The sequence below is a fragment of the Ursus americanus genome, chromosome 18 (assembly GCF_024610735.1).
Source record: "Ursus americanus isolate L20-20 chromosome 18, mUrsAme1.1.p, whole genome shotgun sequence".
In the NCBI taxonomy this organism is placed as follows: Eukaryota; Metazoa; Chordata; class Mammalia; order Carnivora; family Ursidae; genus Ursus; species Ursus americanus.
The window spans coordinates 35,700,406-35,727,892 of record NC_142144.1 but is presented as its reverse complement, the minus strand read 5'-3'; the positions used below and the strand labels follow the sequence as shown (position 1 = coordinate 35,727,892).

The following is a 27,487-nucleotide window of genomic DNA, read 5'->3' as shown; positions in this document are numbered from 1 at the left end:
AGTAGTGCCTGCTGCTGGAGATGCAGGACCAATAACCTCAGAAAACAGCGCACAGGACAGTTGGCCAGCCGAGCACTTCGCGAAGGCTCATTTGGACACTCCGCAGTGGGGTACTGCGAAGGTGAGTGCCCTAACGCGCGGGTCGTCCGCCCGGAGGCCTTGACGGGGCAGCTGGGTTTGGCGAGAGAGGGAAGGGCTCGGGCCGAGGCCTCGTGGATGAGTCATTCTCACCTCCCCAGGCAGCTGCGGGCGGCCGGAACGCTTCGCCTCGGCGGGCGGGAGCCGAGAGCCGCCGCGGAGCCCCCTCTCGGGACGCCTCCTCCCGGCCGGCACTGACCTTGCCTCTGGCGGCCCGACTGCCGAGAAGACCCGGCGCCGCAGAGCCGGGCGCTGGTCGGGGGCGCCCACTGCCTCCCGGACCCACAGGTCGTCGGAGCCGGTCGCCACCCTCCTACGGTCCCTCAGCGCCTCAGTCCCAAGCCAGGTCGCCGGCTGAGCCCACAGGGCCGCGCCGCGAGGCGCAGGAGGGCGGGGCGGGGCGCGCGCCCACCGGCCCGCGGAGGTCGTCTCGCGCGGGCGCACGCGCCGGAGCCGCGCGGGGAGGGTGGGTGTGCTTGGGGCGCGCGCGCCGCCGCGGCTGCCGCCTCAGCCTGCTGCTCCGCCCGCGCCGCCTGCTCCCGGCGCTCGGCCCCAGCACGCCGGCTCCCGAGCGGCCATGGGCGGCACGGGGTTCGCGGTGTAGAGTCCGCCAGTCCCGGACCCGCGTCCCGCACCCTGACGGTCCCGGTAAGCGGGGGCGGGGGCGGCGGGGACCCGGCAGGCACCCTAAGGGACGAGTCTGCGGGCCGCGGACAACCCTCTGGGGACCCTGAGGTGTTGTGTGGGAGCCGCCCCTAAGGGAGTCCTTGAGTAAGTGGATAAACCCCCGAGTGTCCCTGCTTCTGCCCCTTGGGAGAGTCCCGGAGGCGGTGCGGGGAGCCGCCCCCAAGGAGGACCCCTGTGTGAATGGAGACTCCCAGGGCTCTCTCTGCATTTGCTGCCGTGGGGAGGCGCAGTGTGGAGGCACTGTCCCCGCAGAGAGACCGTCAGTATAACTACCGGAGGGCAAGGGTGGTCTCTGGTGGTGTCTCAGTGGAAGACCATTTGAGACCATAGCGGAGCCTCAGGAGCCTGCGCGGTGGAGACGGACCCCACAGAGGACCCCTGTATAAAGGAATACTTTAGACTGTGCCCTAGAGCTGCCTGGAAGGAACCTGTGACTGGAAGGAGAGGAGCCTGCCACGGGATCTAGGCCAGGGTAACTCCCCATATGCTCAAAGGACTTTGGCCTTGACCTTTCTGGGGCTCAGTGTGCCCTAAATTGCGTCCCTCCAAGGTGGTCGAGAGGCTGGGGCCCTGTGGGGCTGCTGCCTTTGTCCGTTCCAACCCCCACCCCATTAGAAATTTCATTCTCCGTGGTAGCCCGGGTTGGCTCCAGGCTGAATTTTTGTGGAGGCAGGAACTTCTATTAGAGCAAAGAGAGTAAGGGAAGGGAGGGCCAGTGAGGCCTCCGAAGCAAAGACAAGAGACTTGGGGCCCTGGGCTGGACTATCTGCAAGCAAGCAGTTAAGACCAGGTGGAATAATTGATGCTGGCAGGTCCTGGAGAGAAAGTCCTTTGAAGGAAGGAAGAAAGGATATGTAGGATTATTGAGCACCCATGTGCCAAGTACCATGCCCAGGATATTTAACATCTCATATAATCCTTACAACAGCATTATGAAATTATCCCCTTTTAAACATTAGGCAGTTTAGACTCAGAGAAGTTTAGCAATTTGTCCAAGGTCACAAAGCTTGGAATCATGAAATCTGTTTTTTGAAGCTTATTTGGGGAAAAAAGTATCAAGGAGAGGCAGAAGCAAGAATGTGTATTTGTTAAGTTGCATTAAGATACCAAGCATAGGGCTTTGTATATGGTTAGTGAATGTGATGATTAAATAAGCGGGGATGAGACTGCTGCAGGAACTGATATCCACTGAATCCCCAGATTTCAGGGTGTGGCTTCCTTCACTGGCAACCCTACTGTAATGATGCCTCTGGGTGTCTCCAGACTTAATTGGGTCTGCAAGAGGCCTCTGGGTGTGGTCTTTGATAGGACTTGCTCTGGGGAACAAGAGGAACACTTCAGAGGATGGTCTTCTAAGACCACTCTTCCAGTTTGCAGAATCCTTGAAGGGGCAGAGGGAGAGACAGGGTCACTTTTAGGAAGCGTGATTCACAGTGTCTTTGTGGCCATCTGAATACTGCACCATAGACACTGGTCCACAGATAACACGCAGGACACTTTTTCCAAAAAGTGCTTCTGCATGATGAGGAGGTGGGCTGAACAGGTGCAGAACCAAGGAAGGCTTATTGGAAGTCCAATTGTCTGGGGAGGGCAAAGGGTTCTTCGCCTGATATAGTGATGCACACTTATCTCACCCCCTTGGCTGTGGTCGTGCTTTCATTCCACCTGAATTCCAAGGTGCAAATTTGGGACCAAGAAGAGATTCTGGTTTCTTGTCCAAAAATGGAGTGGTGAGGGAAGTAAGCAATGTAATTTACCAGAGAACCATTCTGAGTTTTCCTGTTCCCCTTTTATCCTTCCACATAGCCAAACCTAGTGATATCCTCCTATAATAGAAGTGGCTTCCCTGGGCTCCTGGGGTTACTTAGGAAAGATCAGGCTTCTGAGAAAACAAAACAACCTAATTTACCAATTGTTAGCTTTTCTATTTAACTCAATGGCTGCCTGAAGCATGGGTGTGGCACCTCCTGCACACCTCCCTCAGTGGAGTAAATTCTCATAAAGGTTTATATTGATTAATCACCTCCTCATTACAGAGTTGTTTATAATCCCCTTTCAGTTCAAACCCACCAAAATAAATAGGGATAGATAGATAGTTTTTTATATATTATAGTTTTTTACATCCATATATAGTTTTTTAAGAAATCAGAAGGAGCAAGGCTGCAAATATATCTTGCTCCAATTCAGAATATGTCCTTGGGGTTTTTTTCTACACTGGTCTTTTCATTGAGGGTTCTTGGTATCACACCCTCTCATGTCCCTGGAAAAATTGCTAGATGGCTTCAGGTGCTCCCCAAATACTGGACCTTGAATATCATCTCCTTGATGTCTAGGTTTGGGTAAACACAAAGATTACAAAAATCCTAGGAATACTGTCTAACTCTCTCCTAATCACAACATAAGTCAAATCATTCCAGAATGGATGTGAAGGATGTCACATAGTTGCCTTAACCTACTCAAAAAAATGCTCTCTCCAAAGGAAAATAAAAGGGGAAAAAATTTCACTTGCATGTACACGGATATATCTGGGTTTTACTTAAGGATTTTTTAGCCTTTAATCTTCCACATCTTCTCTGATCACATTCTTACAGTTTTCCTCCTACATTTGCCATATTTTTGACAGTGCTTCCTTTTCCTCAGACATGAATAGTAGGACTTCTCCAGCCCATTTCCCACACTTCCTTTATTTTTTCCAGTACACCTGTTCCTAAGTGGATCATATTTATGCAAATAGTTTCCTTTCTCTTTAGTTACAGAATCTATTATCTTCTACTCCCACCTGCTTTTCTCCAGCAGTACTCTTGATTTCTGCTATCTTCATTTCTCAAATTGATTTATACATGTCTTTTTTTTTTTTAGATATTTATTTATTTATTTGTCAGAGATAGCACACAAGCAGGGGGAGCAGCAGGCTCCCCACTGAGCAAGGAGCCCAATGCGGGACTCGATTCCAGGACTCTGGGATCATGACCCGAGCCGAAGGCAGACAATTAACCAACTGAGCCACCCAGGTGTCCCATGATTTATACATTTCTGATGGGAATATCATCATCTACTGCACCCCTCAATCTTAATGACCAAGTTCTGACAGGAATTGCTTACCAGCTTTGGACCAAGAAACCAAGACCACCAATTTGTAGCTGCAGACATTATTTTTTCCATTATAACATCCCTCTCCAAACTTCCTCCCGTTCCAGCAATCCCCTCAGAGACTCATAGATACTTACTAAGTGCTACCTACTTGCCAGGCATTATGCTGGATAAATATGACACTTGGTTGCCCTTGAGGAGTTCACATAGAATCAGTCTGCTTTTCTCTAATCATTTACTATAGAGTAAGAAAAGTAAGGGGAAATTACAGTTTTACAGAGTGTCTATAGGAATCAATGTAGAGTAAGTATGCCTTTTCCCAAGCATCATTGAAATGTAACTGCTGTTCTGTGCCTCCTCTGGCAGCTCTATTGTTAACCACCCTGCCATTGCCTTGCCAAAATTACTTTTGCCAATATGCTTTGAGTGAACTGGCCACACTCTTAGCTTCATATGATAATAAGGACAGTATGTTATATTTGGATAACATGTTGTAGTTAAAGCCCTTTTACATACATGATTTCTATTTGTGAGGAATGTTTCATCTTACTGGGGTCTTTTCACTAAAACAACAGTGTGTGCACTGCCTAGATCACTCTCTCTCCTTTTTTTTTTTTTCTTTTTGGAGTCTCTTAATCAGGTTTATGGGTCTCCCAGAGGGAAAGCCCCAGTGATTCACTACAGTCACCACCTACCAGCTCTCAGGCTACAGAGAGGAGTTTCTTGTTGGGCCCAAAGGCCAAGCAATGTGCCCACTGGTCAGCCCTGGTACTTATCAGGGCTACCGTACTACCTGGCCTCAGAAAATTCAGTTCTCTGGGTTTTTTTAAACCTCCTGAAATCCAAATACATATTTCCTTCTAAACAAATATTTTAAGCATACTGTGTCAAACCAGTTTTTTGGGCTGATTCATAACGTGAAGGCAGTTTTCCTTGCCTATTTCTATCCAGCAACCGGCTGGCTTCATACCATCTAAGCTATGATGGAGTCCCCATATAGCAGTCCATGCCTTGGCATGTGCTTTTACCTCTTCCTGGAATGACTTTTTTTTCTCCTTAGCCACTCGGGTAACTCCCACTCATATTTCAAAATTTAGCTCAAGCAACACCTCTTTTTAAAAATCCTACACTCATGCCCCCTACACATGCTTATACACTGCATTCTCACAGGCTGAGTGAGATTCCATTTGTTCATTCTACCAACAGTTATTAAGTGCCTGATTTGTGCCTGACACACAGTAGGCTGCACTCATCAAATATTCATAGAATCAATAAGCAAATAAAGATAATTAAGGTGTAATAAGTTTATTAAATGGGGTTGAATCTCTGCTTCAGGGGCCCACAGCAGAGAACAGGGAGTGCCTCTCCATCTTGATGAAAAGCTCTGCTTGCTAAGTGCAGTCACACCAGCCAATCACTGATAGTGTGCTATTTCTTAACTGTTGCTCTGCTTCTGTGGGAAGCCAGCACTATAGCTTTTCGTGAAGACTCATCCCAAGCCCCCAGAGGCTAAAGATCATGCCATAATTTTGTTCTAATGTATATTAGAGCTTTGTTGGCTTTCAGTAAATATTAGAAACAGGACCTCCGTCATGTCTTATTCTCTTGAGCAGAGTTCAGGAAGACAGTCTTGTTCAGTCTTTAGCCCTTCTGCTGCTTGGAAACCCCAAAAGAGCCCTGTGCACCTGGGGGTGACTGTTTCCCTGGACTAGCTGAAGCCAGTGCTGCTGTGCTGGATAATTAGGGAGAATGGAGGAAGACAGGGAGGTACTAGGTAGACCCCCAGGGTCTGCAGACATGAAAACTAAAAGCTGTAAACTACTGTTAGGCCACAGAATGGCTGACTATGAACAGGGTTCCCAGAACACTGTCGTGAGACATTGCATTCCTAACGCAAAACTCTTTTTTATGGCTTTTCTTTAAAATCTTGAAATTGATGTTGATGTCCACAGTGAGCTTAGAGTCTGTGCTATACATTTTGCATTTCTTAGACCCTGGTTCTGCTGGTTTTCCATACCCTTGTGGCTAGTTACCTTCTGTGTTAAGTACATACCTTTCCCTGAGGCTCTCTATCTTTTTGGCACATGCTTCCTGGAACCAGTTGTCAGCCACCTTGAAATTTTTCACCCTCATGTGCAGATGCTGCTTGTGCTAAATTTCTCCAGCCCAAACCCAGGAGGGAGGAGATACATTTTCAAGCTTCCTACACATGCCCCTGGAGCAGCAGCCCTCCTGTGGGCCAGGCCACAGTGCCACAGGATGCAACATAAATGCAGGGGGCCATTGACCTATTATCTCTTTTCTTACTGTGTTTGTACAAACTAGCTAAATTCCAAAATTTTATAGCTCTCTCCTGTGGTCAAAGAAATCACCTGTAACTACTATATGGTTACCTGTTCTCATCCCTGCTAGCCCCAAACTACCATTTAGGGTCCACCTCTGGGGAAGTAGAGTGGATGTGATGAGATGAGCTGGTGACTTTGTAGTTTTTATTTTTTTTTTTTAAGATTTTATTTATTTATTTGACAGAGAGAAAGACAGCCAGTGAGAGAGGGAACACAAGCAGGGGGAGTGGGAGAGGAAGAAGCAGGCTCCCAGCAGAGCAGGGAGCCCAACGCGGGGCTCGATCCCAGGACTCTGGGATCACGCCCTGAGCCGGAGGCAGACGCTTAATGACTGAGCCACCCAGGTGCCCCTGACTTTGTAGTTTTTAGACCTGAACTCTGAAGATTTAGTTTGATTAGTCTCTCTGGCCAACTTTGAGGAAGAGAAAGGGTACTAACACCATGATCTCAAACTTTTTATTTTGTCCAGTCATCTCTGCAACATTCATTCAACAAAGATTTATAGAACCCATGGTCTGTGGAAGACTGGGAACCATCTAAATTTTTCTCCCTCTTGATATCACTGACAACCTGAGATTCTTTTTTCTACCCGCCACTCTGGTTATTTTCCCTTGTCCCTCCACTCAGAGGTTTTCTTTGCCTTGTTCCCACCTAGGAAAGCCTTCGTAACCTCCAAGCAATCAGTTTTAGATGTTTTTGAGCATTTTTCAAACAGCTGCCAGTCCTATATGAAGAATCAGATGAAAGAAATAACAGGCAGGATGCTTGGGAGGCTCAGTCAATTAAGCGTCTGCATTCAGCTCAGGTCATGATCCCAGAGTCTTGGGATTGAGTCCCACAACAGGCTCCTTTCTCGGCCGGGGAGCCTGCTTCTCCCTCTGCCTGCCACTCCCCCTGCTTGGGCTCTCTCTCTCTCTCTGACAAACAAAGGAGTAAAATCTTTATAAAATAAATAAAAGGCATCCAGATTGGTAAAGAAGAAGTAAAACTTTCACTATTTGCAGATGACTATATATAGAAAAGCCTGATATTCCACAAAAAAAACTGTTAGAACTGATAAATGAATTCAGTAAATTTCAGAATGCAAAATTAATAAATTTAAAAACAAGAATCAGATAAAAGCAAGTACAGTAAATGTAATTTACATTTAGCATGCCAAATGAGGAGACTCCTGCCTATTAGCAGGGCTGCTCCCCAGGCTTCTCACAGTTACACATCTTTTTTTTTTTTTTAAGTACTCTGTACACCCAAAATGGGGCTTGAACTCACAACCCTGCGATCAAGAGTCACATGCTCAACAGAGCGAGCCAGGCACCTCCCAGTTACAAATCTTTATAGAGAGCTTGGGAAGAGGTTCCCTAGGTGCCTTCTTCCTTATTTTTCCACCAGCTCCTACTGTGGAGCAACCCTTCCTCCTCTTACTCCCACCACTCTGCCCTTATAAATATTCTCACTGTGTTCTAAGCATGTGCTCTGCAGAGAATGGGTGTATCTTGCACACACACATTCCAAGCTGCCCACATATGTCTTACTGCCTAACAAATACATTTAGACAGACTTCTCTTACCCAAAGAAAGATTTTGTTTTTGTCATCTGTTTTCATTTTCTCCAGGTCATATAGCTACACAGCCCTGTTCTACTTTTTTATTCCTCTGTTATTCACCACCACCTGCTCCTGCCCTCCTGAGGTTTTTTCCAAGCCTTCCTTAGATACCACTAATTCTCTGGCAGTCACATCATTCTTGAGACAATGTCTTTTTATCCTTCTTTCATCCTTTTTAGGGAGGCAGAAAACCCAGTTCCACCCACCAGCCAAAGAAGTAATCATAAGCTATCATCTGTGGGATCTTTACAACTTGATTTCCTTTTAACTCGCTCTTCTTCTAGGACTTTTTCCAGCACAGGAAAAGCCAGGTTTTTCTCACCAGGCATTTGTTTTTACCTGTCACTAATCACTACCCCTTGTTTCTCTAGAAATTAGAGCTCATTTTGTTAATTTCTCAAACACCCAGGTGCACATCATGGATATTTCAGCACACTTGCTTTTAATCAAGGTGTCTTGTATACAGGTTTAATCCTCTCCATTAGGCACTAAGGGTTTCAACCTAATTCTTTGAAGCCTACTGCTGTTGTGTCCTCACAGTTTACTCTCAAAATCAAAGCCATGTCGATTCACAATGCCTTGGGGTCTTGCTTGGATTTTGATGGTTTCTTTTCAAGCCTAGAAAACTGAACCATCTCAGGTAAAAGCAGTAGCAGTACTCCAGGATCCTGTGGTCAGGAATGGAAAGTGTGTGTGTGTGTGTGTGTGTGTGCGCGTGTTTTAGCCAGATTTTTTTTATTATGTTCAGTCACTGTGTAGTACATCATTTAGTTTTTGCTGTAGTGTTAATGATTCATTAGTTACGGATAACACCTACTGCTCATCACAACACGTGCCTTCCTTAATACCCATCACCCTGGAGGGGGTACAGGGTGATGGAAAGTGGTTTTTAATTTGTTTTTATGTTTGTTTGTTTTGCTGGTAGATGTCATCTTCAGTCTTCATTGAAATTCCTTTAAAGATCAACTCCCCAAAGCACTGCAGTGACATCATTAACAATTGAGATTGCTTAATAGTGATTCTTGTTATCCTTACGGAGAATAATGGGTTGTAGCAGGACTACAATATATTGGGAGATGCCTGTGGTTAATTTGCTGATACACTATTAATGACTCAGTTCACTTACCTTCCTCTTGGCCTTTGTTGAGAACTCTTATTACATTATCTGAAAAAGCCAGTAAGAACCAAATGCATACTATTGATTTTCCTTCAATGAATCATTCTTGAATTTCATATGGTTATTCTAGGTCTCCAAAATAAGCATTTCACAACTTTTTTTTCAACCCATACTTTCTTGCTGATAAACTTAAATGTCTTATAACTACTCCCTAAAACTTATAATACAACTTCTGGGACAGGGCTGCCCTCAACTATTTAGAGAGTTAGTACTTTTGTATCTCCCCAGCAACCAAGAGGACACTATCAAGCTCTGCTGTTTTGTAGTCTATGTTACCAAAAACAAAAAACAAAACAAAAAAACCCCACAAAAACCGTGATGACTTTTAATATTTGCTTTACAGATATAAATATATATTATAATTGATATGCATTTTTCAACCCACTATTTCTCTTCTCCTCTTGGAATTCAGATATATATCCCCCACCTGCTCCAGGATCTAGCCAATGAGAATCATCCATTGCTCTGATCTTCGTGTTCTTATTGGATTAAATCAGTTTTTTTCTCTCTTTGTTTTTGTTATGAATATTTCACAGGTTATTTAATAATTCTCCTATTGACATTATTTTTATCATTATATGACACCTTTTTATCATTGTAAACAAAATGCTACAATAAATATTCTTTTACATTGTGCACAGGTCAAAGAGGATCAGCCTCATGTAGAGTAGGGTCTTCTTCAGTCAAAGGTATGTTAGTAGCTGTCCATCTCTGCTAGAACCATAAACTCTTTTTTTTAATTTTAATTCCAGTATAGTTGACATACGGTGTTATATTCGTTCAGGTGTACAATATAGTGATTCAACAATTCCATATATCAGCTAGTGCTCATCACAACAAGTTCACTCCTTAATCCCCAGTACCTATGTCACCCATACCCCTACCCACCTCTCCTCTGATAACTATCAGTTTTAGAATCACAGACTCCTAGGACAAGCTTGAGATTTCTGTTCTTGCACCACAGCAGTCAAGGGGAAAGCTTACCTTATTCTCCACAATTCTGTCCTTACCTTATCAGTAACCATTCTTAAAACTCAAAAAATGTAGTTCTCTAATAAAAAATGTAAAATTATCCTAAGGCTATATTTTTCAAATTGCAGGTCCAGACCCATTGGGAAATCATGAAATCATTTGAAAGAGTCACTATCAGGATTGTTTTAATGAAATAGAATAGAGAGAGTAGAAAATATCAGGGAGCATAACATGTAGTAAAAGTAGGACTGGTTCACAAAATTTTGGGTTCAGTTCTAGATCTATGAACATGTGTTTATAACTACATGCGTAAGGGTCACATCATAAACAATATTTCTTACTGTGAGTCACAATAAAAAATTTTGAAAAACATACCCTGAAAGTTTTCTGAGGAAAACCCTGTAGCCTTATAAATAATTGATCATGAAAAAGGTCTGTAGTGAAGTGTTGTCAGTTTTACATTCTCCCTCTTGGTGTGGTATGCCTGTTCCTCTTGCTCTAAGCGGGGGACTTGCTTTCCCCCCTAACCATAGAGCACAGCTGGTGCTCTTGAAGCATGTGGGCAGTGTCTGGAGACTATAGACCCAGCCTCTTCAAGAATCTTCTGGATCCTTTGGGGTACCTGGGTGGTTCAGTGTTGGTTAAGTGTCTACCTTCGGTTCAGGTCTTGATCCTGCGATCCTGGGATCGAGCCCTGCACTGGGCTTCCTGCTCAACAGGGAGTCTTTCTTCCTCTCCCTCTCCCTCTGCCTCTCCCCACCCTCCTGCTTGTGCTCCCTCAGTCTTTCTCTCAAATAAATAAATAAAATATTTTTAAAAAGAAAAAAGGAGAAGAATCCTCTGGATCCATAGCCTCAGCCAAAGCTCTAACATACATACACTCTCCTCTCCACCCCTAGGCCTAACCCCACCAGGCCAGATGGCCCCATTAGGTCACATGAACTTTTTTTTCTTTTCTTTTTAATTTAAATTCAGTTTAGTTGGGGCACCTGGGTGGCACAGCGGTTAAGCGTCTGCCTTCGGCTCAGGGCGTGATCCCGTCGTTGCGGGATCGAGTCCCACATCAGGCTCTTCCGCTATGGGCCTGCTTCTTCCTCTCCCACTCCCACTGCTTGTGTTCCCTCTCTTGCTGGCTGTCTCTCTCTGTCGAATAAATAAATAAAATCTTTTTAAAAAAAAAATAAATAAATTCAATTTAGTTAACATACAGTGTATTATTAGTTTCAGGGGTAGAATTTAGTGATTCATCGGTTGCATATTAACACCCAGTGCTCATTATATCAAGCGCCCTCCTTAATGCTCATCACCCAATTACCCCATGCCCCCCACCTCCCCTCCAGAAACCCTCAGTTTGTTTCCTATAGTTAAGAGTCCTTATGGTTTGTCTCCCTCTCTGTTTTCATCTTATTTTATTTTTCCTTCCCTTCCCCTATGCTCATCTGTTTTGTTTCTTAAATTCCACATATGAGTGAAATCATATGGTATTTGTCTTTCTCTGACTAACTTATTTCGCTTAGCATAGTACCTTCTAGGTCTAGCCATGTCATTGCAAATGGCAAGATTTCATTCTTTTTGATGGCTGAGTAATATGCCATTGTATATATATTCTACATCTTATTTATCCATTCATCTGTTGATGGACATCTGGGCTCTTTCCATATTTTGGCTATTGTGGCATTGCTGCTATAAACATTAGGATGCAAGAGTCAGCTGCTTAACTGACTGAGCCACCCAGAAACCCCCAAAAAAGGATTTTTTAATCATAATTTATTAATGGGTATTAAGGAGGGCATGTGTTATGATGAGCACTGGGTGTTATATGTAACTAGTGAATCATCGAACACCACATCAAAAACTAATGATGTACTATACAGTGGCTAACTGAACATAATAAAAAAATTTTTTTAAATCAAAGACTTATACTGTAAGCCAAAAAAAATTTTTTTTAATCACAATTTATTAATTGTCCACTGGGGGGCGCCTCGGTGGCTCAGTTGGTTAAGTCAGGCTCTCTATTTGAGTGCAGGTCATGATCTCAGGGTTGTGAGATAGAGCCCCTGTGGTCAGTCTCCACACTCAGCAGGGAGTCTGCTTGAGATTCTCTCTCACCCCCCTCCCTCCGCCCCTCATGCCCACACTTGCTTGCTTGCTTGGGCTCTCTTTCTCTCTCTCTCCCTTTTAAGTAAATAAATAAAATATATTTTTTAAAAATGTCCACTGGGGCATGAACATCTTAACATGAACACAATTCCCTGAATTTGATCAATCTTTATTCAGTCTTCTTTGCCACTGTCCTGTAAAAGACAGTTATTTATTCAAAGTAAATATTCCTGGCTGGCTCAGTCAGTGGAGCATGCAACTCTTGATCTCGAGGTATGGGTTTGAGCCCCACATTGGGTGTAGAGTTTATTTAAAATCTTAAAAAAAAAACACACCAAAGTAAATATTCCTTAGTTGTGTACTTTAATTTTTTATAAGCAAATTTTAAAAATGGGGAGAGAGGATCCTTCATTTCTTATCAGTCTATAAATTCAAAAATATGGGTTTTGTTTCTTTGGTACAATTGATGGCAGAACAATTCCAGGCAGGGTGGAAATTTGCACCACTATGATACATGATAGTTGTTTCTGGAAAGAAGTTATAGTTGTCATCAGATATTATGTGTAGAGGTGCCTGGGTGTCTCAGTCAGTTAAGCATCTGTCTGCCTTAGGCTCAGGTCATGATCCCAGGATCCTGGGATTGAGCCCCATGTCAGGCTCCTTGCTCAGTGGGGAGTCTGCTTCTCCCTCTGCCCCTCCCCCGTTCATGTTCTCTCTCTTGCTCGCACTCTCTCAAATAAAAAAATCTTTTAAAAAAAGATATGTGTATTAAGACTTTATTTAAAATATCAAAAAAGCTTGTCCACAATTAATTGGGAAATGTTTACTTTTTTAAGTTTAATGTTTTCAGTGATCTTTACACCCAATGTGGGGCTCAAACTCACTACCGCAAGACTGGGTTGTGTGTTCTTCCAACTGAGTCAGCCAGGCACCCTGGGAAATGTTCATTGTCATTTTTTTTTGTACACATTGCTAGGCAGTGAAGATAGGTACTAATCAGGGTAAAAACAGTCTAATAGAGGAAACTGACATTGATTGGATAATCATCCTATTGAATATGTGATGACAAAGATAAGTGCTCTAGAGCAGATCACAGTGCTATGAGCACTCCAATCTGGACTTCCATGAGGAGGTGGTACTTGAGCTGAGCTCTGACAGATGAACAGGTATTATGGAGGGAAGGAATGTTCAAGGGTCCCAAAAATATAGGAAGCATGGGAAACAATGACTGAAAGAAAGCCAGTATGGTTAAAACACAGAGTAAAGAAAGGAGACCAGACCAAGCAGGGCTTCACAGGCAGTGGTTTAAAAAAAAAAAAAAAAAAAAAAGCATAATTTGAAGGACTTTATCCTGAAAGCTGTAGAAAGCCATTTAAAAGTTTTAAGCAGGGGATAACATAAAACCTGAATGTCCCAAACCTCTTTAATGCAACATGTACAAAATCCAGTTTCATTTCCCAATTTCTGTAAATGGCAATACCATTCTGCTAGTTTTAAGTTTTTATTTAAATTCCAGTTAACATACACTGTAATATTAGTTTTAGGTGTACAATGTAGTGATTCAACATTTCCATACACCACCTGGTGCTCATCCCAAGTGCCCTCCCCAATCCCCATTACCTATTTCACCCTGCTCCCCACCCACCTCCCCTCTGGTAACCATCAGTTTGTTCTCTATAGTTAAGAGTCTGTTTCTTGGTTTACCTCTCTTTTTTTTTCCCCTTATGATTGTTCGTCTTGTTTCTTAAATTCCACTAGTTAGTTGATTTAAAACTGCCCTCTCTGTAAGTAAGACAGAGAAAGGCTGAATGAAATACTGTATGACTTCATTTATATATGGAATCTAAAAACATTGGACTAATAGAAACAGAATAGAATTATGGTTGCCAAAGGCTGAGGAGAGGCAGAAATGGGGAGACATTGGTCAACGGCTACAGATGTTCAAATATAAAACGAGTGAGTTCTGGGGATCTCAGGTACAGCAGGGTGACCACAATTAATAAAACTATATTGTATACTTGAAAGATGCTACAAGAGTAGAGCTGTAATGTTCTTACCATAACAACAACAACAAAATGGTAATTATGTGAGGTAAAGGATGTGCTACCTAGCCTTATTATGGTAAGCATTTTGTAATATGTAAGTGTATCAAATCATCACATTGTACACTTTAAACTTCTATAGTATTATATGTCAATTATATCTCAATGAAGCTGGGAAATAAATAAATACAAAACTGCCCTCTTTCCCTTTACCCTTTATCTAGTCAGTTACCAATTTATTCCTAAATTTCTCTAATTCTATTTCCATGGTATCAAGTAGACTCAGTCAGCATTATTCCTGCTGCCATCATTTCAGTTTAAACCCTCTACATCTTGCCTGGACTATTATAGTAGCCTTCTAAGTGGCCCTAACCTCTCCTACTCTCTGCCCCCTTTTCGTCCAAACAAACAGAGGATAACTTCCTACCCATTTTTCAAGGTCCACTTTGATTCCCAGTAGTGTGGTCTTAACCTTCCTTTAGGCATTTCCAATACTTTGTCTCACTCTTTGAGGTTTTTAAAAATATTTTATTTATTTGAGAGAAAGAGAGCACGAGGAGTGGAGCGGTGTGGGGGGCAGACTCCCCGCTGAGAGGAGAGCCTGATGTGGGGCTGGAGCCTGATGAGGGACTCAATCCCAGGACCCTGGATCGTGACGGGAGCCAAAGGCAGACACTTAACTAACTGAGACACCCAGGTGCCCTCTTCTTTGAGTTCTGATATTAAGTAGCATAAGTGGTGAGACTGTTCTCCTTTTATTTCCTATGATGAGTAGTTAGTACCTTATACATAGTACTGTTCAATAAGCGTTGATTAGAATGGATTGAGAGCAAGGCTAAAACAGACTGTTTCACTTAGAACACGCATTCCCCAGCTGAATTCCATTAAGACCCTTCAGGCTAGGAAATAGCAAACCAGCTTTGCAATATGCCATGTCATGCCCTCACTTTCCAGTGTTGTACCCTGGTACTGCAGAGGGAGAGCAGGGATAATGTTACTTCTTAACAGGTTTTATTGAACAGCTCAGAAAATCAAAAGAGAACATGTGGGAGTAACATTAGTGAAGCCTTAGAAGTCTGAGAAGCACTTTAGCACTTATAATGGGCAGGTTGTGAAAGACAAACAGACCCACAAAGAAGCATAGCTAATTAGAGGAGGCAAAGGAGTGTTTGCGACCTTGACCATGTGGACATGTTGGTAGAGCTTCCTATCTAATTCAGGAGTCCCCTAAAAATAGGAGTGCAGTCACTCTGACTGAAAAAGTGAGAATTTGATGTGGATTATCCCTGGATGCACTGTGCACAACACTTATTGGAGGAGCTTTTCTTCAATCAGAAGTCTGAAATGTATTGCTATAGTCTTGCTTTAAGCTTTGGGTCATGTCATGGGACAGAGGAGAGACTTAGGCTCTGAAGTCTCCAACTATCTCCAGAGGCCTGGGAACCCTGGACCTAATTGGCTTTGGGACAGCAAGAAATAAAAAGATACCATTTCATATCTGTAGAATACTTTCCAGTCTACTAAGCACTTAATAAGCACATTTTCTAATATTATCCTCATGACAGCCCTGTGAAATGCACTGAGCAGATAGCCCTCATTTTACAAATAGGAAAACCAAAATCACACGGCCAATCAGAAATAGAATCAGGGTCTTTTGACTCTTTAATAAGTGCTTTCTCCACCCCACCATGGCACTAAGTTCCAGAAGAGGGAAAAAGTATTTAATAGCACTTGCCACTTAGGTGAATAGTTGAAATTGATCAGCTTGACGTGGTCAGCCATTGGCTGAATCTGGGCCCCTCTGCATTTTGTCTACAGAGCCATGGGGGTGTTGATGTCCAAGCGGCAGACAGTGGAGCAGGTACAGAGGGTGAGCCTGGCTGTGTCTGCCTTCAAGGATGGGCTACGGGACAGGCCTTCCATCCGACGCACCGGTGAGCTTCCAGGGTCCCGCCGTGGTACTGTAGAGGGCTCTGTCCAGGAGGTACAGGAGGAGAAAGAAGCAGAGGCAGGTACCCCGGTGCTCCAAGAAGAGGGCAGTGTCAACCGTGCAGCCTGGGAGAGGCTCCGAGATGGGCGTGGAGTGGAGCCAGAGGAGTTTGACAGGACTAATCGTTTCACACCCCCTGCCTTCATCCGCCCCACCCGGAAGCTGGATGATGACAAGCCTCCTGATATCTGCTTGGAGCCCAGAGAACTTGTGAGTATCCAGTTAGGGCACAGTCCTCAAGTCTTAGACCTTCTGAGGATTAGGGAGCAAGACAGGGAGGCCTGGGTATAGTTAAAGTGAGACTCAAAAAGAAAATAACTCCAGAAAGGTGCAGTTGAGTCCAGAACAATCTTTGCATTTCTTTTACAAGAATAAAAATGTTACATCCTGGATTGGTCTGAGTGAAAGACCGGAGACAGTGGGTCATAAGGAATGACGCCATGGCAGGTCCTTCGCCATCCGTCTCACTAAGGTATAGCAGTATTCCCTGTAGGAGGCATTCAGAAATTTGTGGGCATTCAAGGTGATCATCACTGGGAGTTGCTACTGGGTTTTGGTGCCAAGAAAACCAGGGATGCTAAATGTCCTGCAATGTCTGAGACAGTCTTTCAGAACAGATTAATTTTTCCAAAAATTTTAATACTATCCCTGTTCAGAAACATGGTCACAGAAACCTGAGCAGATGGAAGAGGTTGCTGGTTCTTGTCTTGCAGAGAGAAAGCTCTATCACCTTAACACTGGCCTCAGTTGGAATTGTTCCCCTGGGCTGCTCCAGGGATATTCAGCCCCATGTGGGTATTTCTGTGTTTGGTGGCCATAGGATCTTGCCGCCTACACTAGAATGAATACACTCTCTATTCTTTTTGCCAGGTTGTCAACGATGAGATGTGTGATGTCTGTGAGGTCTGGACAGCTGAGAGCCTCTTCCCATGCAGGATCTGCACCAGGGTTTTCCATGATGGCTGCCTGCGCCGCATGGGCTACATCCAAGGAGATGGTGCAGCAGAGGTGACCGAGACAGCCCACACAGAAACCGGCTGGAGCTGCCACTACTGTGTAAGCCTAGACTGCAGGGACTGTGGGCTGCAGCACCGCGGGGAACTTGGCACTACTCTGGAGACCCAGTCTTAGAACACTGATTTCTAGGCAGTAACCTGAAAGAGTTTTCCAGTAGTAGATACAGGGATCCTCAAACTTGAGCAAGCTTTTTCTACCTCAGTACTATGACATTTTGGACACCGGAAATTTTTGTCGTGGGGGATGTGTGCAATGTAGTATGTTTAGCAGCATCCCTGGCCTCCACCCCATTAGATGTCAGTAGCACCCACCCCCAGTTGTGACAACCAAAAATGTCTCCAGATATTACCCAATGTGTCCTAGGGGAGCAAACTCATCCCAATTGAGAAACACTGAGCTAGAGGAATCAATGGGTAGGATGAGGCCTAATTACTCAAAAGTAATTCTGCTTGGAGTAGTGCTTCTCTAATAGTCTGTACCTGTCATTCATTGTACTCATCTGAAAAACCATTTTAATCAGCTTGTTTCCAATAAGGATAGGTTCTAACACAGTAACACTGCTTAGTCCTAAGATCATCACTTGGCCTACCACCTAACTCTTAGGAGCATTTGTTCTTCATCTCTAATGTGATCATTATGTAAATTAACAAAGGTCCATTGATTCAGAACTTTGCAAATTATATATAAATGCCTTCCAACTTTTTAAAAAGATTTTGTTTATTTGACAGAGAAAGAGAGCACAAGCAGGGGGAGCAGGAGAGGGAGAGGGAGAAGCAGACCCCCACTGAACAGGGAGCCAGATGCGGGGCTTGATCCCAGGACCCTGGGATCATAACCTGAGCTGAGATCAAGAGTCAGATGCTTAACTGAGCTACCCAGGTGCCCTGACTGAACGGTTTTTTAAGGGCGTATGCAGTGCCATAGTCAGATCTTTGCTGTGTGGGGAATGAATCAGAGGGGCAAAGTCTAGAGACATGGAGAACAGTTAGTTAGCTGTTGCTATAGTGCAGGTAAGACAAGATGAGTGGCTAACCTAAGACGAGAATAGAAAAGAGGAGATTTGAGGGGTATTAATAGGTAGATCAATAGGACCTGCTGACTTACTGGATGTGAGGGATGAAGGGGAGAAATGAGTTGGTATTGGTAACTGGAGGGGTGGTATTACAATTCAGAGAGGTAAGAAATTTAGAGAGGACAGGTTTTGGGGGGAAAGAGGAGTTCATTTTGGGGCATGATGAGTGTGAAGTACCTGTGAGGCATCAAGATGGATATAAGTCCAAGAGACAAGAAATTTAGGTCTGGACACCCATGTTTGGGAATCATTTGTGTTTATTTTATTTCTTTTAAAGATTTTATTTATTTATTTGACAGAGATAGCCAGCGAGAGAGGGAACACAGGCAGGGGGAGTGGGAGAGGAAGAAGCAGGCTCCCAGCGGAAGAGCCTGATGTGGGGCTCGATCCCAGAACGCTGGGATCACACCCTGAGCTGAAGGCAGACACTTAACGACTGCACCACCCAGGCACCCCGGGAATCATTTGTGTTTAGATGGTAGCTGTAGCCACTGAAGTAGATGAAATAACCCAGGGATAGAGTGTGTGCAATGAAAAAAGAAGAGTGTTAACAACAGAACCCCAAGGAAGACCAGCATTTAGGACTGTGACAAGAAATTAACTAAGGGAACTCAAATGGTCAGAGAAGGTAGGAGGAGAATCAGTCGAGAGTACGGGAAGCCAAGAAAAGAGAGTGGCACAAGCAGGGGGTAGATGGTAATGTTAACAGTGGTGATACAACTACGATGGGACTTTACTGATTTTCTATTTTCTCTAGTTTCCTTATTTTACATAATAATTCTCATAAATATTTAAATCCCTCCCAAAAAGAGGAGGCAATAAGGAAGTCCTAAATACCTCATGGAGGTCAAGTAAGAAGATGCCTGAGAAAAGGTCACTAGACATGACTGTCAGGTTATGGTGACTTTAAGAAGAACCAATCCAGCAGAATGACAGATGCAGAAGCTGAATTATAGGTGGTTGAGGAGCCACAAGGAGATGATGGAGTCTTTTCAAGAAGCCTGGCTGGGAAGGGAAGAAAGGGGAGGAGCTTGGAAGAAACCTTTGTAAAAAGTCTGGCAAGTGGTAGTAATGATGGTAGGACTGTGACAGAAAGCCAGGAAGGGTTAGGAAGGAGACACCTTCAACCGGGTCCCACATCAGCAGAACACTGCGGGGCAGAGTTGCTGTGAGTGAAAAGGCTGGTGTTTGGCGGGGTGGTGACTAGAGAAGATGGTATATAGAGCAGGGTCTACTGTGACATACTTCAGCTGGGGAAAGGGTGTGTAAGTGGCTGGAAATAACTGTTCTATACTTGATTTTATAGACAAGCCATAGATAAAGTGATATTTGTTAGAAAGTGGCACATCTCTGCTTTCTTCGAGGCAGTAGGAAGAAGAGGGGGGATCTGCTGAGATGTTTCTTAGAAGATATCCGCAGGATAATAGAACATTAAAGCAAGATTTAAATTCTATTCAGATGTGCTGAGAAATGGATATGAATCTGGGTTTTGTCTTTTTAAAAGTTGGAAGGCAGGGAGCCTGGGTGGCTCAGTGGGTTAAGTGTCTACCTTTGGCTCAGGTCATGATCCCAGGATCCTGGGATCAAGCCCCGCATCTGGCTCCCTGTTCTGGCTCCCTCAGGTCATGATCCACACTGGGTGTGCAGCCTACTTAAAACACAAACATTTGGTGACTACCCTTTGCCCTCAGAATAAAAGCCCATTGGAAGGGCTCAATAATGGGCATTTAAGGCACTTCACAGTCAGGCTTCTGCCTACCTCTCCCTTATCTTTTGTCATTCCTCTTTACTCTCCCTCCACACACAGACACCAACCCCTACAATCCAGCCCCACTGAACATTTCACAATGTTTTACCCCACTGTGCCCAGCATATACCAGGTGCTCAATAAGTGTTTATTGAAAGAATTGTTTGAGTTCTTTATGAAATCCACAAATGAATACTCATGAAATGTCTGCTCTTCTTTGCTGGTATTTTTTTTTAAGATTTTTTTTATTTATTTATTCGACAGGATAGAGACAGCCAGCTAGAGAGGGAACACAAGCAGGGGGAATAGGAGAGGAAGAAGCAGGCTCATACCGGAGGAGCCTGATGTGGGGCTCGATCCCATAACGCCGGGATCACGCCCTGAGCCGAAGGCAGACGCTTAACCGCTGTGCCACCCAGGCGCCCCATTTGCTGGTATTTTAAGAGAGAAAAATAACCTACTAGAAAAAATCTTTGACAGCTTACAAACTATAAGACTGTAAATTAGTATTAATAAAATAACATATCACTGCTGTTTTGGAATTAAAATGTCTATGGCACCACAAAAAAAAAAAAACAACACCTCATTTGGTTTTAGGAACTTCGTCATGATGGCATCTCTTTCAAAACCATTCTGGATTATTTAAAGTAATACAGCCTACTAGGAGCAGAGTTACAATTAAACTTCTTTTTTAACTGAAATACTCTTTGAGCACAGTCTAACATAGAGGCCAAATACGTAAAATGAATAAAGATGGAGCCAAATACGTAAAATGAATAAAGACGGAGCTGCAGGCACAACCCTGCCTGCTTATTAGTCCCCTTTTCCCTTGCAGCAGCTTCCTAAGGTACTTCAAAGTATTCCCTAGGGTATCTCAGAGAATAATTTAAAAACTGTTTAGTAAAAGGGTCTCAGGTCTAGAATCAAGATACCTGGCTTCTGGAGAAGATTCTGCTCCAGAGCTGGGCAACTCTGAGCAAATCCTTTCCCCTTTCTGGAGCTTCAGTCTCCTTGATTATGATTAGAGGCTGGGATTAGATGATCCCAGAACTGCCTTCAAGTTGAAATAAAATTTCCATCCTTCTTGATCCTTGGCCTTTCTTTTTTACTGGTCTATATGGCTACTGACTCACATCCTTCTTTTTTTCAGGATAATCTCAACTTGCTGCTAACTGAAGAGGAAATGTACAGCCTCACAGAGACCTTTCAGCAGTGTAAAGTCATTCCTGGTAAGGCTGGACAGTGCTGCCAGATGGAGAGGGGCTGGCACATTTTTCCTCTGTACTTTCTAGGATGAACCATAAAAGGAGTATGCTGGAATTTGAAGAGTATGGGTAAATAGGTCCCTGTTCCCAAACTGTTGGCCAGCAGGGGCACCCACACATCCACCCATCTTCCCCACCCACCACAGCCTGAATTATACTGGCTATAGGAGACAAAGACTCCATGAAAGCTATGGATGTAGGTGTTCTGGAGGGTACCCTAAAGTAAATGGAGGTGCCCCCGAGGCTGAGGAAAGGGTGGGTTTGGCTAGTATGGGGTGCCTCCCACAGATTGCTCCCTGACACTGGAGGACTTCCTACGCTACCGCCACCAAGCAGCAAAGCGGGGGAACAGTGACAGGGCTCTAAGCGAGGAGCAAGAGGAGCAGGCAGCCCGCCAGTTTGCAGCCCTGGACCCTGAACATCGAGGACACATAGAGTGGCCTGACTTCTTGTCCCATGAGTCCCTCCTACTTCTGCAGCAATTGCGTCCCCAGGTGAGGGCCAGCTGGGGTGAATGTCTATGGGATACTGGGTGAGAGAGACCTAGGAAGCATGCTGAGCAGGTTGGAGGAGCACTGGGTACTGTCTTAGCAGGGACCATAGCAGGAAAGGGCTCACATTCCACCCAGCAACAGGTGATCCAGGGCCTAAGCTGGGGAAACTTTCCAAGGAAGATTGATTTGCACTGGACCCAACTGCAAATGTTAATGCTACCAGAAAGGCTCTGGGCGGCTTCAAAGGGAGGCTGCAGAGGTGGTAATGGAGGTAGGATTCTCTGTGGCTTGACATTTTACAAAATCTTTTCAACCTCAAGATCTTAACTTGTCTCTTCTTCCCCAGAACTCTCTGTTAAGGCTTCTGACAGTCAAGGAGCGGGAGCGAGCCCGGGCCACCTTCCTGGCCCGGGGCAGCGGGAGCGCTATCAGTGAGGCAGAATGCCGTGGAGCCCAGCACTCTTGGTTCTGCAAACGCATTGCAGAGGCTCCTTCCTGCAGTGTCAGGTCTGTTCCCTACCAATCCCTGCCCCCACTCACATGCCCTCTTCCTTTTTCCACGCCAAATGGCCCTTGGTATGAAACGCACCTCTCTGTTTCTTCTGTCAACAGACGGGAGAGGACCTTCCTGCACATTAGGCAAAGGACATTGACTGTTATTGTTCAAGACATAGGGCATCCTCTACTCCAAACTGTCGCCCGTGTCAGAAAAGCGTGGACATGCATATCCAGAGCCGTGGGTTCCCCAGAGTTTGGGAGGGGCCAGACCTTTCACTTTCCCGCTCCTAAACCACATATTCTTGTGCCCAACAGCATCAGCCATGTGGGTCCCATAGCAGACAGCAGCCCAGCCAGCAGCAGCAGCAAGAGTCAGGACAAGGCTCTGCTGCCCACAGAGCAGGAGTCCAGGTGAGTAGGATCCCCTCACCGGGCTGTCTGCACTCCCAACATTTCAACACACACAAGCGGCCATCACCCACTGCTGCCCCAAAACAGCAAGTGCCTATCCCAGAAAAAAAGGCTCCAAAAATGTCCATTTGACCCCAAATCCATAGGGTCAGCCGGCTGGTCTGTCAGCTTGGAAGCACAGCCAGCCATACCTATGTCAGCCAAAAGCCAGGGCTTCCCTGAGCTTTGCCCAGCTTAAGCCGTACTGCCACCGGGATCAGGTCTCATGAGCATCCGGGCTCTGCAGCCAACCTCACAAACCTGTTCTTTGCTCCCACTCCAGATTTGTGGACTGGCCTACCTTCCTGCGGGAGAATGTTGTCTACATCTTGGCTGCTCGCCCCAACAGTGCCGCAATTCATCTGAAACCCCCGGGATAGCATGGAGCAGAGAAGCTCAGTTCGGGGACAGTGGTCTCCCTCCTCTCCTTTTTCTCTTTCTCTCTTTACCCCACCATCCTCTGGTACTGAGACTTGCGGGGATGGAGCACTGCCAGCATCTCAATTTGCCAATAAGCTTTATGGAACCGAAATCACTGCTCCCCTCACAACAGAGGCAGTATATGCATTGCTGCAGGGAAGAGCCCTGGGAGCTGCGGCAGTATCCACTCCTGGACCCAGCCCCCTGCCCTCACCTCACAGACTCGACCTGCCACTGCACACATATGTGCACGCGCGTGCACACACGCACGCACCCACGCCTAGCTGTCCACGCCTTCAGAGACCTGGTTCTTCTTGGTTGAAAAAGGACCAAAGTTCCTTTGTGAAGCTCCTGGTATAGATGAGAGGGGTCTCTATTCACTCCTTCTATTGGCCAGTTTTGATTTCCAATTGACAAGTCTCTGGCCAAGTGATTCTTAATAATAGGTCATATCAGACTCACATGCTGTCTTAGAGATGCTGATAGGCTCCCTCTTCCTCAGTTGAAAATCCCTTCTGTGGTGAGCCACTGTTCTGGTAGGCATGTGTTATGTCCTTCAGGTATGTGGGGCGGGTACATTATTGAAAACCACCACTGCACTTCAGCCCGCTGTTTATTTAAATTCTAATTCCTCGTGACAGAGAAGGCAACTAGTCTATGGAGTCCTAATTAGAAGAAGGGCAGGCAGCCCCTGCCAGGAACCCAGGATTCTAGGAACCTCTCAGCCAGGTCTTTCAAGTCCAAAAGTCTTTAGCAGAACAGTCAAAAACCAAGTTGAGCCATCCTGGCCCCTGTTTTACAGATGGGAACACATGGCCCAGAGCCCAAAGGGCCTGAATGGAACAAGTGTGATGGCAGGAGTCACAGCCCTCTGTATTAGGTGCTTCACCCAAGTCAGCTACCACAGAGACCTGAAGCCTGATCTCCAATGAGGACAAGGTTTGGATGGAAAATGAGAGGAGAAGGCCCATGATTTCCCATCTTTCCACCTCAGCCCAAATGCAGACCTAGAGGAGTGTGCCATTGTATGGAGAACAAGAGCCAGCCTCTTCCACAGCCCAAGAAAGAGCAACGAGGATTCCTTTCAACCACCCTGACACACTGGAGCCAAGAAGAGGATTTGCATCTCAGCTTGCTTGCTTTCTTTCCTTCTTTCTTTTCTTTTATCTTTCCTTTTCTTTTCTTTCTTCTATCTCACCTCTTTAGCAGAGAAAGTCCAAGTAAAGCCTCACAGAAGGAGGTTCATCCTTCTCCCCCTCACTGAGATGTGGCCTGAGTTGCTGCTTCCCCCTGCTGCTCACTACATGTCTTTCCCCACCACACCTGGCCTCTAAGTCCCGGCTGTCCTCCCGAAGTTCTCACTGAGCTCTCAAGTCACTGCCTGTTGTGGGTCAGCCCTGGCCTGGGAGTCCAGATTCTGTTTCCAATCTGAATACTAGAGAGGGGGTTGGTTCAGTCATGTGAAAGCTGACATATCTCCACTGCTCAAGGCACTTGTACTGAGTTGGGGGCTAACAGAAGAAGGAGCATACAGCTCAGTGTTGAGGTGCTCCGAGGAAAGTGGGGAGCTGCAACCAGGGTTGTGGTAACAGCGCCTTCTGTAGAAGCTGCCTGACCTAGAACAGGTTGTGAAGCTTTGGGGGTTGGATTATTCAGATCTAAAATGAAGCAGATATAAGATGAATCTGGGTTCATGTGTATGGCTCTGAACATTTCAAAACAAAAACAGCTTTTTGTAAATACTGCTTAGCCATACTTCCAAGACTGATCAGTAAGAGGGGCCATTGTTCAGTTTAGCCAGAATGAAAAAAAAAAAAAAAGTGAAAGCACATGACTCTTGGGTCCAAGGACTGCCTCCGAGGCAGCCAGACCTGCAGTTTTGCACTGAAAAAGATTAAAGCACATTCAGCACAGGGGCTCTCGCTTACTCTCCTGGTAAATCACCCTGTATGCCAATGGCCTTGGGCTGCTGGATCTCACAGAGAGGGCATTTTGAGTAGAGACAAGCTCTGGGCTTTGTCTGAACAGCTTTTTTCTCTTGCCTCATCATCAGTCATAGGGACTGGAAATCTATCTTCTTGTTCCCTGATCTTTCACAGACAAGGTGATGCCTACCTCTCTGGAGCTGCAGCTTCTAGCTTTCTGTGGATGAGCGGTGAAAGACCATGGGCCAAATCAGGCCTGCTGCATCTCAGGGCCTGGCAAAGCAGGATTTCTTCCGTGATAGGATCAGGCCCATTTGGGACTATTCCTCTCCCTGTTCCAAGACAGCAAGTTTCCTTAGCAGGGGCATGCTACAGAGGGCCAGGGGACCCCAGCATAGAGTTCGCAGTCCACAAGAGTCCTAAGAAGCAGAAAAGCATGGAGGAGCGACTAACCTCTTGTCCATTAGGCATCTAGCTTTTACCAATGAAAAGATTATCTTGCTTCCCCAGACCAGAGTTGTAGAAGCCCCACCCCAACCCCCCTGTCTGGGATCTCCCTCTGCAGTGTTCTAATCCATGGAGCGCCTCTGCAGTACATATGAAGATGTTCAAACTTTTACAAACCAAGTGAAGCCCATTCCCTTTCCTTCTCATCATGCCTTTCCATCACTGTGACTATCTGAAATTCTGCCAAGTACAAAAATCAGTGCCTGCCTAACGGTTTGAGAAAATGTTCTAGTCATTTCTTCTTGGTTGCCCAGAATTGAAATCAATGCTTTTTACAAACACGACCCACTCCACCCACTATCAACAGAGGTTAGGGGTGCTCCTCTGAAGACTCCTTACTAAGCCTGTTTTTCACCCAACACCCCTCTCCCTATGCTTAGATTTAAAGACAGGGAAATCTGGATGACACAGTGGAGCTGCAGGGACAGAAGGTAAGCTGAGGCAGTTAGCTGTGGCTACGTAACCTCTCCAGGTCTGCTCTGTGGCTTCCTCTCCTGAGACCAGCCTTCCTCAACAGAGGCAGACTCTGTGCTTTTGAGCAGTGGCCCTTTTGGATCCCAGAAATGGACCAGTTCCCTTGCTCCCAGGTACTGACCCACTCTCAAGTGCTTTCCTTCCTTTGAGAACAGCCAAAGCCATGAGCACATTGCCTCTTCCCACCTTCAGCCCAAGTGACTGGGGCTAAAGGATAGGCATACCTTTTTAGCCCTGGTGCTCCCTATGGGATGCCACCTGGCCTTACTTGAGTGGCCAGATCTGGGAGTTCCCCCAACCCTATCACTAACATTGGAGGTACAGAATCAAACTGTCTGGGAAGAGGGCACCTCTCTGGGGTGTGAGCCCAGGATTGTGCCTAGGCCTCTTAGCTGAAGCACAACCTCAAGCACTGCAGGTCTCATGGCTTCAGTAAGAGCGGTGCAAGGAAGCCCTAAAGCCAAGAGGGAAGCTCAGCAGAAGCTTTCTGCAGGGCCTAAGGCTAGCCATGACCACCCCAGAGCCAAGAATAACCTCCAGGCAGGACTGGTAGCAGGCTCTAGTGATCCTACAAGCATGGCCCCTTCAGACTAGCAGAGTAAAGGCAGGTATATACTTGGCACTAAACAACAGAACAACCGGATGTCAGAACAACATCCTGGCAGCACCAGTAACCATAACCCCTTTTCACTCAATTTACAGTAGAATAAAATTGCTACTTTCCCTGTGCCACTTAGTTTGAATTTGCCCAGGATCTCTCTCCGGGACCCTGGCTGCAGCTCAGACAATAGAGATCTCCTGGATGGAGAATGGAAAATATTAATGCATCATACCTGTTCCCTATAGCTCAGTCCTGGAGTGTGGTAGGACTGGACATTCCCCCTGCTTTGCTTTCCCGCTGCCACTGCTTTTGGCAACCTTAAAAGGAAAGAAAATAAACAGGTAACAGAATTTCCACTAGACCCAACTAGCACTAAGGAAGACCTTCCCTCTGAGCCACATGACCTGATGACCTAGATTGTGGACGGTGTGTCACATCTGGCCTGGGCTAGTGACTAAGAAGTCCAATCACATTCCAGTTTGTATAGCATGGGTTGGCATGACATAGATGAGAATGTCAAGGTAGAAGCAGCAAGGCCTTTCCATATCCATGTGAAATAAAAGCCTTCAAGCTTACCCTCCTTTAAGAGATGGCCTGTGATCTGTCTCCCAGCCAAACATAGGCTTGTGAGGGGAGTTCTGAGAACACTCAAGTAACTGGAGGATCCAATGCCCTCTGGTCCCTCATGCCCTTCCTATGTTCTTTTCTGCAGAAGGTAACTTGACAGTAAGCTGAGGGGAATATCCCCAAGCCCTGTCTTCCCACCAGTACAGCTGCATGCTCCTCCCCATGGCTCAGCCTTCCCTCTTGAAGGAGCTGATGCTCCCAGAGTCTGGGCACAATGGAAATCATAATAAAGAGATTGCGATGCTA

At 45.4% G+C, this 27,487-nt stretch overlaps 1 protein-coding gene and 1 pseudogene across 5 annotated transcripts; one reads left to right on the top strand and one right to left on the bottom strand.

Moving 5' to 3' along the window:
- PHF24 (PHD finger protein 24) lies at positions 1–27,487 on the top strand. 5 transcript variants are annotated; one of them, XM_087869581.1, is made up of 8 exons: positions 1–121; positions 15,973–16,354; positions 17,015–17,200; positions 21,131–21,209; positions 21,534–21,739; positions 22,086–22,246; positions 22,553–22,648; positions 22,971–27,487. In XM_087869581.1, exons 2-8 carry the CDS (start codon positions 15,977–15,979, stop codon positions 23,065–23,067), a joined length of 1,203 nt encoding a protein of 400 aa, XP_087725707.1. In that variant the 5' UTR covers positions 1–121; positions 15,973–15,976; the 3' UTR covers positions 23,068–27,487. The 5 variants fall into 5 exon arrangements, with proteins under 5 accessions (XP_087725707.1, XP_087725706.1, XP_087725708.1 ...); XM_087869580.1 differs by lacking the exon at positions 1–121 and adding an exon at positions 656–786; XM_087869582.1 differs by lacking the exon at positions 1–121 and adding an exon at positions 662–786 and having other exon boundaries at positions 15,973–16,088; positions 17,080–17,200.
- Positions 88–6,048, bottom strand: LOC148108588 (uncharacterized; annotated as a pseudogene).